This window comes from Nicotiana tomentosiformis, chromosome 12, assembly GCF_000390325.3.
Source record: "Nicotiana tomentosiformis chromosome 12, ASM39032v3, whole genome shotgun sequence".
NCBI lineage: Eukaryota > Viridiplantae > Streptophyta > Magnoliopsida > Solanales > Solanaceae > Nicotiana > Nicotiana tomentosiformis.
The window spans coordinates 91,860,904-91,874,883 of NC_090823.1; the positions used below are offsets into that span (position 1 = coordinate 91,860,904).

The 13,980-nt window shown below is 35.0% G+C and overlaps 2 protein-coding genes across 2 annotated transcripts; one reads left to right on the forward strand and one right to left on the reverse strand.

Moving 5' to 3' along the window:
* The first annotated feature begins 2,980 nt into the window (after positions 1–2,980).
* Positions 2,981–4,372, forward strand: LOC104110298 (uncharacterized). The gene has a single exon (XM_009619762.4). The coding sequence runs from the start codon at positions 2,981–2,983 to the stop codon at positions 4,370–4,372; it is 1,392 nt and encodes a 463-aa protein (XP_009618057.3).
* Positions 4,373–5,172: 800 nt separating this feature from the next.
* LOC104110299 (aspartyl protease AED3-like) lies at positions 5,173–7,238 on the reverse strand. The gene is made up of 2 exons (XM_009619763.4): positions 6,919–7,238; positions 5,173–6,448 (listed from the first exon to the last, which is right to left on the reverse strand). The coding sequence occupies exons 1-2, from the start codon at positions 7,202–7,204 to the stop codon at positions 5,403–5,405; spliced, it is 1,332 nt and encodes a 443-aa protein (XP_009618058.1). The 5' UTR covers positions 7,205–7,238; the 3' UTR covers positions 5,173–5,402.
* Positions 7,239–13,980: the final 6,742 nt, after the last annotated feature.

Genomic DNA, 13,980 nt, shown 5'->3' on the forward strand with positions numbered 1-13,980 from the left:
TGTACGACTTTGCATATGTGAGAGATAATTTGGACGACTCGGGCTTATCTTTGATAGCCTCCATGATGAATTCCTTTAATTTCTCAACGGGAATCAGACCTTCAGTGGAGACTTGAATCTCATTGGTTGTCGTTGCTTTCTTTTCGGAGGAGTCTTCTTTCTCTTGTGATCTTTGAAGAATTAAAGATGTTTTTGTGAATTCTCCCTCTACTATGCTATCCAATGTATTTGTTCTTTCTCCTTCTCTTTATCTTCTTAGAAACATATACAAGGATGTTTTGGTTTGCAGCTTCACTTTACTACAAGCCAGCATGGCATTTTATTGTAGCTACTTAGGAAATACTTGTGTATAGTCCAATCCTTGATCTGTATAGGTACTAAAAATATTACTTTTTATTCTGAAATTATGTTACTTTTGGGTGTTCTTTATGAATCTCTTTTTTATTTTGGCTTGCATCATTACTATTACTAAGTAAAACAGTACAAAAGAGGGTTGCCCTTTGTTTTATTTTTGATCTGTAGAAGCAGCACAAAAATATTTATAGCAGTACAGGGATTAAAATTGCACTGCTACTATTAAGAAACGCCTAGCCGTAGGAAAGGTTTGAAGCTACATGGAAATATCATTATTCTTCAAACATTAAATACTTATAAGAGTTGTTTGACTTAAAATCTTTTATTGTTTTATGCCTCTTAATTTATCATTGTTCTAACAGGAGTAATAAATAATTGATAGTGAATGGTAGTTGAAACAGAGTATTCGATCAATAAGATTTAAGAAATATAACTTCCTGCTAAAAGCTTATGTTTACTTTTTTGTTTTAATTTTCTTTTTTCTCCTGAAAGAGGAATTGCTTATTAAGATATGAATTTAATAGTAGGCTGTAACTATACATTCCTGATTTAAGATATTGCGGTTGTAGCAGCAACTGCTGACTTATATTAAAGCAATTCATTTGCTTCATGTTTTTAGTATTCCAAATAGACGAGGGTGATGTAAATCTTATATTCTAGAGTGGATTGCAAATGTAGTCTTATATTATTTGTCCTTTAATCACATTTTTTGCTTTTTACAAATTGCAGAGTATTTCTTGCAAACAAGTACTATTCTTCCAGAGTTAGTCGATATCCTTGACGAAGAAAGGATCGGAAAGACAATTGTAAATGTTGGATAATTTACTAGAGATTCGTTTTCTCCAGTTACATCTATTCTTTGATATTAGATAGGCTCCAGATGCCACTAGCAACTTTTGTGATTACAAGATTCAGAGCAGACTATAACCTTTAATATAACAGACTATAATGAAGTAGTTCTTATCCAATTTAACCCCCTGATAATTGAGATTCTTGAAAATTCTATTGATGTTAATTCAAGTAAGTTGGTCGATTTATTTCAACAACTAATGTAGAGGCATACTTTAACTCCTTATGGATTAGTAGGAGTATTTTTTTTGGTCTCTCTTTAATTTTTGTTGTTGTTGTCAAGTAGCTTATTAAAAGTTAGTGGCAAGCCGCTGGATAAATTAGCAAAGCTAAATGAGTTAGTTGATTTTTCGCCTTACGAAGAAATTAAACTTTTTGATAGATTGTTATTATTATTATTATTACTTTATAACTCATAATGAGGAATAAATATTTTACCGATCAAAAAGAAGATCAAATATTTCATGCTCAGGCCATTTTTTAACGAGTTACTTGGGATCGGTGGCCCTTGGCAATAATAATATAGAGACAACACGATCAAATTCATCTATTTGTTTTTTGTTTTAATTGTTTTGATCGCGATCGCTAAAATTAATCTACAATATACATATGTTTTTATTATCTCTCCGCTCTTTTTCTTCTTCTTTGAATCGATCCACGCATCGCGCGGGTACGTATACTAGTATCTAATTAATGTGAGTATTGAAAAATTTGAAACACTGCAACTGTCTCACTTCGTAATTTATTTTATTTTTATATCTTATTTTGTTCAAATGTTATGATAATCCCACGTTTTAAATCAATTTCATAAATTTCTCAAGAGAAACAGAAGCAAATTTTTTTATATTTGGTTACTACTTATTCAAAAGTTTAAACTATTAAAAAAATATACTTTTATTTATCTAATTATGTCTTCAACAATATGCTTATGTCGTGATATTTTGTTGTCTCTCATTTATGATAACAGATCTTGCAAGTAAAGAGCTGGTGAATGAAATACTAATCCAAACCTCTTAAAAATGTTTTGTTGATTCTGGTCAAGATTGAAGGGTGAAAGTCATCCATCAAAATTGAAAATATTTCACCATTCCTTTAAAGAGAAATAACCGCATAGCCAATCGTCATCATTTTGAATCCATACCCTCGTTGTGCTATATTAGTTTCTATAGCCTTATAAAGAAAGAAATAATAGCATTAGAAAGTATAAAAGGAAAAAAAATAAAAATAAATAGAATAAAAATTAAGATCCAATAGTCTTTGCTCTTAACCTCCTCCTTCCTTCTTTTTTTCTGATCGATGACCAAAATATTATTGGAGTTTTTTCCAATGTATCGTTAAACTGGATCATGGAGTAGTGTTAATATTCCAAATAGAAGTCATCGATCTGGAAATTATAGAAGGAAGGAGAGTATTAGTATTGACAAATGGAAATTCAGAGGTTAAAAGATTTGTTGTTATTGTGGACAAAAGTGCAAAGTACTCGAGTTGCCCTCGTGGGTGGAAATCACACAGCTGCCAGGTTTTGCACTCGCTAAAATAATATTCATATTCTCTCCATTATTGTAGCTCACTCTTCTTTACTCTAGCTTTAATTTTTTTCAACCTTCCCCCGAACGTTTTTCAATCTTCTTTCTACGACCGAAGTGTCTGGCTAGCTTGCATGCACCTGAAACCTTCTTTCTGATTTCTAAAGAAAAAATTTCAAGAATTTTCGTGATTCGTGCTCATTTTTATTTCTTGTTACTTGTCACATTATACAAACATGAGGTACATAACGATGAATGATATGTTGCCAAGTTTTTACACCAAGCAACATAACAAAATGAGAGGTTTATACATAGATGGTTTGGGCTACCATGGGGACACAAAATTTGTTATTATAAGATTAGACCATTCTTGGGTTTTGAAGTTTATGGCTCGTGCAACAATTTTAGCATTGGTAATTGTTTCCTTGCCCTGGATTAATACGATAATCGGGTACTTATCGCGCTGCGAATCTAATTCTGCTTTCAAAGTTCATGAGATGGCTTTTAATCCAATAAATTTGGAGTTTTTGCCTATAATTTTTCGAGATTTGGCAAATGAAGGCCTTTTAAGAATGGGCGATAGATCCCTTCTTGTAACCAGTGGCAATGAGGAAGTTATTTACAATTCTCAAATTGTTAAAGATTACAATCCAGATTTGATTTCTTTTTCAGATTCGACACGACAAGATCTTGTTCCTAATGAAACTTTTGACTTTGTATTTTCCTATGGTTTCCCTCAGTCCTCAAATTTTATTGAACGAGCTTTGAAAGTAGGTGGCATTGTAGTTGCACCACTTAGTAACAATCCAATGGCTGAATTTCCACAGCCATCAAATTATAAGATTGTCTATGTACGAAAATTTGATTCAACTATTGTAGCCATGAGGAAAACAAGGAATGTCTCTATCAGCTCTTCTAGCAAACGACGGCTTTGTAATTCTCTTACAACAAATGCAAGAGAGGCCTCGGGTCTGAATCCTGAGAATGAAAAGCTTTTTGGTAGGAAACACTTTACTTCCCTTAGTCGGCCAAGCCTGCACGAATTCAAATTGATCAGACCAGCTGATTTTGAACATCGGATGCCTAAAGCGAAGAAAACAAATGCAAAAGAGGCAGCACTAAAGAAACTAGAAGATGTACTACTTGAACCACCAAGAGCAGCATCAGGAAAATCAAGTAGATATTTAAAACGGACTCGTTATTTACCAGATTTAATGGGTGTTTCCCTTGAAAATTATCCAAGAAGAGTATTTATTGATGTTGGTTTACAAGACAAGAATGAAGGATCAGATTGGTTTTCAAAATACTATCCTACAAAAAACACAAAATTTGAGATATTCAAGATTGAGACAGTGACAAAAGAATCATCTGGAAAGGAGATACCAATGATTATTAGCATGTCTGATTGGTTAAAAAATAATGTAAAAGAAAGTGAGTATGTGGTAATGAAAGCTGAGGCTGATGTGGTTGAGGAATTGGTGAAAAACAAAGCTATTAGGTTAATTGATGAACTTTTCTTGGAATGTAAACATCAAGGAATGAAAAAAGGTGATAAGAAAAATAGGAGAGCATATTGGGAATGCTTAGCATTGTATGGATTGTTGAGAGATGAGGGTATTGCTGTGCACCAATGGTGGGGTTGATAAAAAATTGTAAAAAATAAATTAAAAGATAGGTGGGGTGAGCAAAATAGAAAATGAGGTTTTTAACTTTGCTTATTGGTTTTGTGTGTATTCACTTGCTAGTGTTTATTGATCATGTATTACTTTTGAGCAAAATAATATGATAATGGGGTATATATAATATAAACTGATATGTAGATGTAATTCTTATATATTCTTGCTCATTCATTCCTTTTTTTATTTTATATATATTATTTTTTCATCGTGTATTAGTCATGTTTAAGTTAATTTAGCAGTTTGAAATTTTAAAAAGAGAAAAAAAGACAAATACTCTTTGTTTAAAAATGGAAGTTTCATTGTTAGTGATCATGTTTTCCTTTTCATTGTTAGTTCGTACAATTCTACATAGACATAGTTATATATACAATAAGAATTTTCATTGCTTTGTCTAATAATTGGAAATTGACATGCTGATGCTAAAATAATTCTTGTCGGTGCATGGGATCAAGTTCTATAATATCCCTTTAGACAATTTAAAGACCGAAGTAAACTTTACTTTTCTTCCTAATTAAATAATTAAATGGACCAGATAGTCCTCCTTTCATGTGATAAATTCCTTTGTAATTTTCTATTAGGAATATGAAAAGGCACACAACACATGAAAAAACTAAACCAATTAAAGTCTAATAAGCCAGGAAAAAGAGAATTCCGTACAAATTTGACAAATTTGATATCTAGTAGTACTATATAGTATATATTAAGTAGAAATTCTAAATGCACTGCTATTTTATTTTTACTCTAATTAAAAAGTTAAAGATAAATTATACTCCAAATCATTTCATTATATTGCTGAATGTAACGACCATTTCAAATTGTCAGACAAGGGAATTGCACTTGATGAACTTTTTCACCAAGGGGACTTACATTTTATTGAACATTCAGATAATTAAATTGAAGAGTGTATTTTCTCTTCCAAATTAAACAACACATAAAAAAAAAAATTAAATTAAAGCAGACTTGATAACAACATGTTTCTTTGTAATCTAGTTAATTAATTACAAAGTTCACGAGCAATTCCCACGCGAGAATTTGCAGTGTCAAACAAAATCCTGAGGTTCTGCTGCTGTAAATTGGCTATCACATTCAACACTGAGTTCACATTGTTTGGTGCTGCTGCCATTGCCAAACATGCCAAAGGAGTTGCACTGCTGTGTATCAAAGTGTTCTCCATTGGCAGCTTTAAATTCATCCCCTCAAACTGCAATGTGATGGCTGGTGCCCCTGCTTCATTTGGTGATGCAAAACATGTGTCAAATGCACCCAAGGAGCTAAATGGCCCTTTCACTTGTTTCCTAAATTCATCCCGGATTGCATTGTAAGCTTGTGGGACGAATCGGGTTATGACCGTCCCCGAGTCAATTATGGTGCCTGCACCGGTGTTCGGGTCAAAACCAAGTTGCTCGGGGCTAATGGGAACCTGAATTCGTCCCACACTTACACTTGTCAAGTTCACGTAGTACAATGATGGTCGGCGTGGGTTCTTGAGTAATGGGGTAGTTTTGATATTCTTGGGTTGACCCAGGGGTCCAAGTTTTAATGATCCAGAGAAATAATACGATTTAAAACTTGGTAAACAATACGAGAATACGCCCGAGTAGAGAGATCCGGATTGTGACAGTAACGACATGGAGCCCCGACCCAGACCCAACAACCCTTGGGGCGGTATTGCGTTTCCAGATACAGCACTAATGCACCCGAAAGCATAATTTGGAACAACATCATTGGCTAGTCCAAGTGAGTCACGTGACAATGTGGCGTAGAACGATGAATCTCCACCATATGATTGGTTGAAGAAGCAAGCACTTGACCCGGATCCCGACCCAGTAGTCGAGCAAGAGAGCCCGCGGACTTGAGTGCATTCGGGTACGGAGCAGTCTACCGACCCGTAAGTAGAGGAAGTAGTTGGGGCAAACAAAGTATTTGATGTGCACCCAACACAACCACTACATGGTACCCATGCATCATCGTTACTAGTGTCCAAGACCATGTACATAAGCTGGCCTGGAGTACCAATCTTTGCCTTGACAACATAGTTACCTGTAACAATGTGTAGCATTGATAATGTGAATTACATGTACAATGGGGTATTTATATTGAATAAATGCATACTGCCTTCGCGTTCCATTTTTTGTGAGATGATTCAGGCTCAAATTATCTAATTTTCTGTTTCAGACAGAATCTTTCACATTTTTTAAAATAAAATTTACATATTTAGATAAAAAGTACAACATTTCACAATAGAGGCGGATCCAGGATTCAATAGTTATTGAGTTCACATTCAAATATTTATAGATATTTAGTAAATTTTTTGAACACATTTAACAAAAGCTACTAGATTCACGTGAACCCGTAGGTCGCAAGGTGGATCCGCCTAGTTCACAATATTTATAAAAGACGTATGGAAAAGTTGATAAAAAGAAATCGTTTGATTCTCCAAATAGTAACTGCATCAGATAATTGAGAAGACTAAGCTACCCTTGAGTATAGTAGACAGTATTTATCATTACCTATATTGAAGAGGTTCTGGCCTGGAGCAATGGGCACAATAGTGGGCTTTTTGGATACTACTAAGCTGGATAAATAAGAGAGCCTTTGTGGGTCTTTTGAGGCCATGTTGATAACAGTATTGAGAAATGAAGAGGAAGGTTTAGGTGGGTTAAAGGGTGAGCATTTGCCATAAATGTGAATGATTGAAAGGTCTGAATTACCTTTGGAAGAAGCACAAGAATCAGAAGCTGAACATCTTGTAGAAAGAAGAGTGATGAAGAGGAAAGTGGCTATGGATAAGGCCATAACTTTAAGTTTTTATAACAATGACAACTAGGGTGGTGAAACATGTATATATAGATCCAAAAGGGTGTATAGTTAGGGATTTTGGGGTGGGAATTAAAAGTGTGTGAAATTATTGGTGAAACTAAAGAATTCACGTGAGTTTTTTTTTCTTTTTCTTTTTGGTAATTTATGGGGTAATAGTACAGTAGCTAGCAAGCTATGATCCAAAAAAGGACTAAAGAGAAGTCAATATTTGCAGCATAAACTAACTGAATAAAAGATGACAAGTTCAAGCTCCGATCATTCCATTGGTCCATCGAAATTTTCCATATCTATCAGTTTATCATTGTCCTGACTTGTTACATGATTTTTCACATTAATACCATTGCTTTGCTTTAAAGCTTTTCAAGAATATAACCTCAAATTATCCTAAGTAATATGACCTCAAATTAAAATAAGACTTTAAATTAAACTTCGAATATATCACCATTTATCTATTATAGTTACCGGTTCAAAATATGATTCTTGAATAATTCACGAGCTTGACACTGATGTTGAGTCATTCGTGGCGTACCCGAGAAGTTATAGAACAAAATGTCTTCTCTACTCCTTACAATTTTAAAGGAATAGGATAATTTTTACATTTAACAAATGTATGTTATGTTAGCCTTTAGTGGAAATCAAATCACAAGATATTGGAAGAGGGATATTTTGAGTGTGAAAGCATGAATAGAAGAAGCTCGTGAACCTTAGTTGGAGTTTATATTGTTTTGTCCATAAGCAAAGGAATTAAGGCATGAGATGCGGTTGGTCACGGGCATGCATGCAGCAGACGTGCAAATTGTCAGGCAAACTGCCCAAAGTTTATGAAAGAGACCTCTCTATTCTAAGGCGGATACGTGTTTTGGCTTAAATTATACTATAACATATGCAAAAATAAATTTAAAATGTATACATATATTAAAATTACGTTAATTCTGAATTTACAAACTCTAAATTCTGAATTCATCTATATTGCATCTACTTAAATTTAATTATCAGTTTGTCATTTCCTCAAGAAAATTGGCACATATGTGTAAGTCATAACCGATAATTAACTTAAATATTACACAGGCATAGTAAATAAAGCTAAACAAAATTTTAAGGTCCAATAATATCAAAGGGTTATCCCCATCTCCCGTTCTAGCCCAAAAAGGACTCCCTCGGACCTAGACCGTCAAAGCTTCAAATGAACTTGTACCGTACCCCTCTTGATTGAGTTTTTAAGGAATATACATCGTTCTTTTAAATATTTTTACACCGTCATTTTATATTTACTAGTTATAGTCGGTAATTTTTATTTTTATTTTTAAGATTACAAATTTTACAATTTAAGGAGGCTTACTTACATAAATCATTTAGATAACCTGATAGTGTAAAATATTATTTAAATTGACAGTGTATATTATTTAAATTCTCTTTTGATTATATTATTCACTGCATATTATTATGGGCGGAGCTAGCTCTTCGATTATGGGTTCAATCGAATCCAATAGCTTTGGCTAGACTCTATATTTATCTTAAGAAGTTCATTGAATATGTACAAACTATTAATTTAGAACCCAGTAAAGGAAATAACATTAAATGCCTATCTGGGCTAATTTTATTATTCGATTTTGCCTATCTGATTATACTTTCTACTTATGCATCCCAAGAATTTTATACGGCCTACCTATTCCCTTTTTCTCTTTAATTTGTATTGAGTGGTCGGAGATTGATTGAAAAGGCAAGCCCGGCCGACCCTCTCCCCCCCTAACCGCCTATCTATTCGTGATCGAAACTTCCAAGCTAGAGTACGGCAGGAGCAGAAGAAATTTTCGGTGAAACGATGAAATGCATAGAGATCTAAAAGACCACAAACGACAAACTGGATTTTGCACTTCTTGTGTTATGGTGAAATGAAAATTTTAAAGATTTACTTTTTGAAGTCGTTTTTTCAAATTTCTAGATATGATTTTTGTGTGTATTTGAAGACCTACCATTGTTGAGCCTGAAGCACTTTAATATGAATTAAGATTTTGTTATTTTAGTCGAAGTGTGTGTTATAAAATATTATCTATTGTACCTTAAAAAAGTTTATACTAATAAAATTTGATCGTATTTGGAGCTGATTTAAGATAATTGGGATCGAATTTTTGAAGACCCACTATTAAGTTTAACTTGAAGCTCTTTAAAAGCACAAGCACAATTACCCAATAATATACTGCTTCAAGATACAATATACTATAAAAGTATATTGTTGTATTATACAGTTTATTGCAGTATAATTCAAATAGTACACATTTCTATAATAGTATATTGCAAGAGAATATAACTCTACAATAATATACTACAATAATATACTATAATAGTATACAATATACTACAACAATATAGTGTAATAGCGTAAGACATACTTCAACAATATACTTCAGCTGCTATTGTTGAATCATCTAGGTACTATTGCGCAAAGCTAATCGTGGTTATAGTCCAAGTTTGGTGGCTGATAATTGAAGAAAAATAAAATTGGTCCACCATCGAAAGAGCTTTGAAGTTTTATGTTCCGGAATTGAATACTTAATAGATTTTTGGACTTTAAATTTGAGTGAGTATTATTAAAACTTGTTGCAAATGTTTGTAGGAATTGAATATGAAGTTTCTGTTCATTTTTGACCCGAAGTTGGTCTGATCGAAAATTTCAAGCTAAAAATCTTCTCCAGATGTGCTTGATCTCCAATTTTGAATTTTTGGTTGTGCTTCTATTAAATATGATAACGCGTTGCTTGGTTCCTTTGAAATTGGTGTTGATTTCACCTTCTTTCAGCTATAATAGGTGTATAATTAAATAGTTAGTGTGTAGGATATTTAATGGGTAGAGGCGGGTAATACTTTTGTTTTATAGGTATCTCTGTATTTATCCCTAACTTAAAAAGGTTAAATTGTCGAACTCATAAATTTTAAATCGTATGCATATTACAACGCTTTCCAATGGCATATTAACATCGTTAATGCGCGTAAATTCGCCGCGACAAACACAAATATCAGCCGAAATTGCACTCATCTTTGTAGTGAATTATATTTCCTCAATTTGTAGGTATGAACGATCAAGTTGTGTAGTTCAAGTACTTGCAAGGAGACTTGAGCTATAATGGCTAGACCTAGACCCCTTCTTCTAGAGTCCGGAATCAAAGTGTGGTCTTTTTTGACTCAAAGCACATAAATAGGTGAAAAATTAATTGATGACCAATTTATATATAACACATAGGTTGAATGTGCTATACCTTAGCAGCACGTTTGTCCGTTAAGGTATAGTGCATGCAACCCATGTGCTATATTTGAATTTTACTGGCCCACCAATAATTAGTGGGTATAGCACATGCATTTATCGCGCTACATATGTAGCGCGTATAATGAATGCGTTATACCCTCAATTATTGTACCCCCACATTGGTTTTTTGCTTATTTAAAGAGTTTTATTATTTTGTTAAAAATCCATTCAGGATCCTCCACGTCTTCTGCATCTTTTTTATTTTCTTTTACTAATTCTGAATTTGTTTACTTAAATTTTTTTGTATTTTGTCATAATGTCCGAAGAGCGAAAAATTAGGGTTGCATTATATTGGGGGGAGGGGGGAGGGAGAATAACTCAGTACACTATAGTTGTTCTCCATAGTGTATTATTAAGTTGCCACTTACAATGGAGTAAGATAGATTGGTTTCGTTGTTATGTAAAAAAATAAGTGTGAGGAAACGTTCGGTTAATATTAAAGTAACCGAAAGATATTTGTATTCTGTTACTCGGCAAGGGGTTGCTTGTTATGCTGAGTTCAACATCGAAGATGATGAAACTCTGACAGAATTTTTGAGGACTCCGAATGAACACCGAGAACTTCTTGTGATAAAAATGTTGAAAATGTACGTCAAGTTTGAAGACGTTCGCAATATTCAAGTTCCGCAAAATAGGGATAACTCTCAATCATCGGGTAATTTTTTTGGAGCAGTTTTATCCAAATAAGTTTTTGTTTGGAAGAGTTTGGCCAGATCTAAACTTATCTCAACGAGCGAATGAGGAGCGAGGACATAATTTCTTCCCAAGTTTACATAATTCACACGCCGAGTGGTAAATTTCAATTTTTCTTTGTATTACTATATTTTTTTATGTATTATATTTGTATTAACACTCATATATTCCAAAGGGAGTACCAGTCAGATATGAATTTTACAAGTTATGAACCAACGGGCAGTTGGAATATGTCCAATTTTGGTATTTTGGATCATGGTGGTCCATCCGGGAGTCATCAGCAACTCGATAATGTATATCATGAGATATCAACATATTATGATTTTCAAGTTACGAGATAAAGTTTATATATAATGTTTGGATGAATTTGAGAAACTCATTATTTTATTGGTTGTGCAGTGAAAACAAGCAACTTGAAGGTCCTGTCTTTACTCAATTTCCCGAAGACGATATATTTAATTAGGATCTGTCAGATGCACAGAGTCAGGAAGATGATAATGATTATGACAATAATGCTGATGAGTTTGAAGATGTGATAAGTGAGGATTTTGACTACTTATTATCGCCTTTTAACTTTTGTTTTAGTCTAAAAGCATTGAATTGTATTCCCGAAACTAATGAAATTGTGCAAAATTACAGAAATACTGGAAGTTGGGTCCCGTAGATAAAATTCGACTAAAAAAGGAGCAGTCTATGAACAAGGTAATAAAGGGCACAAAATCACACAATGTGCGGTCCGCAGAAGAAATCGCGGACCACAGAATTTCATCTGCGGCCGCAAACAATTGTAACGACCCGACCGATCGTTTCGAGAGTTATAGCCCCGTTCCCCCATTTTCTGCTTCTTTTTGTGTTCTTCAGCCATATTATAATATACCGGGTTAGTTGATTCGAGTCCAGAGTGATTTCAGAGTGAATTGAGACATTTAGTCTCTTTATTAGAAGCTTAAGTTGGAAAAATCAACTGGATGTTGACTTATGTGTAAACGATCTCGGATTTGAATTTTGATGATTCCGTTAGCTCCATTACGTGATTGTGGATTTAGGAGCACGTCCGAAATGTGATTTGGAGGTCCGTGGTAGAATTGTGCTTGATTGGTGAAAATTAGAATTTTGGCGATTTTGGCCGATAGTAAAAATTTTGATATCGGGGTCGGATTGGATTTCTAGAAGTTGGAGTAGGTTCATGGTGTTATTTTTAACTTGTGTGAAAAATTTGAGGTCATCCGGACGTAGTTTGATAGGTTGCGGCATCGTTTGTGGAATTCGGAAGTTTAAAAGTTCTTAGGCTTGAATTCGGGCGTAATTTGGTGTTTTGATGTTGATTTGAGTGATCCGAAGGTTCGACTAAGTTTGTATAAGGTTATAGGATATGTTGGTATGTTTGGTTGTGGTCCCGAGGGCCTCGGGGTGATTCCGGGTAGTTAACAGAAGAATTGGAGTTGATGAAATGCAGCTGAAGCTGCTGGTTCTGGTGTCTTCCGCACCTGCGGAGTGGGAGTCGCAGGTGCGATCCCACAGGAGCGACTGAGGAGCCGCAAATTCGGCCATGGAGGACCTGAGCAGGAACCGCATATGCGAAGGCATTCCCGAACCTGCGTGAGTCGCAGATGCGGGCAGGCAGGCGCAGGTGCGGGTTTTGACCGCAAAAGCGAGTGAGTTTCTGCACCTGCGTAGGGCGCAGATGCGGTCTTGAGGCCGCATGAGCGAAGTCAGGATTTTAAGTGAAATCCGCACCTGCGATGGAATTTTCGCAGGTACGGCATCGCAGAAGCGATCAATGGACCGCAGGTGCGGCATCAAGATTTTGTCTTTCATTTTCAGTTTTGGACGTGAGAAACTCTGGAGAGAAGCGATTTTTCGAAGGTTTTCAAGGAGAAACGTTGGGGTAAGTGATTCTAACCCATAATGATATAAATTTCGTGAATCTATGGCTTTGTTCATCATTTAATTAGGGATTAGAATAGGAAATTTGAGGATTTAGGGCTTGGGAATTGGAGAGTGAACTTTGGGGTTTTGGAGGGGCAATTGAGGTCGGATTTTGGTAAATTTGGTATGACTAGAATCGTGAGTGAATGGGCTTTCGGGTTTTGTAATTTTTATTGGATTCCGAGACGTGGGCCGGGGCCCCGGAGGGCCGGGTTTGAGTCGATTTCGGATTTTGGCTATAATTTGGTATTTTTCTTGCGGAATTGATTCCTTTAGCCTATATTGATCGTATTGTATTACTTGTGGCTAGATTCGAGATGTTCGGAGGCCGAATTGAGGCAAGGGAATTCCGGAGAAGGACTTTGCTTAGTTTGAGGTAAGTAACATTTTCAAACTTGGTTCTGAGGGTTCGAGACCCCAAATTATATGCTATATGATTGGTATTGAGGTGACGCACATGCCAAGTGACGGGCCTGCGGGCGTGCACCGTGAGAATTGTGACTTGGGTGATTCCATGGAACCGTTTAGTGACTATATCCTATTGATATCCATGCTTTCTTCATGTGATAAAGTAATTGAGCTATAAATTATGCTATATATCATGTTCAGGCTTTATGCTGGTATTGTTGGGACCCTTAGTGGTCGATTCTTGCTGTCATCTCATTATTTTTATTAATATTCCGTACTTAGTCATGCTCATGTATTTTTATATCATATCTCAGTCTCAGTTAATTATTGATTTATCATATCATTGTTCGGGCTGTTTTCATGACATTGTGAGCCCGTGGGTGAGATTGGAGAGATTGATGACTGAGTGAGGCCGAGAGCC

What these genes read in the sequence shown, in the direction of transcription:
- LOC104110299 (XM_009619763.4), bottom strand. Translation starts at nt 7,204, where the DNA reads ATGGCCTTATCCATAGCCACTTTCCTCTTCATCACTCTTCTTTCTACA. An exon ending in CCAGAACCTCTTCAATATAG is followed by an intron (nt 6,449 to 6,918) that starts GTAATGATAAAT and finishes ACATTGTTACAG; the next exon opens with GTAACTATGTTGTCAAGGCA.
- LOC104110298 (XM_009619762.4), top strand. Translation starts at nt 2,981, where the DNA reads ATGAATGATATGTTGCCAAGTTTTTACACCAAGCAACATAACAAAATG.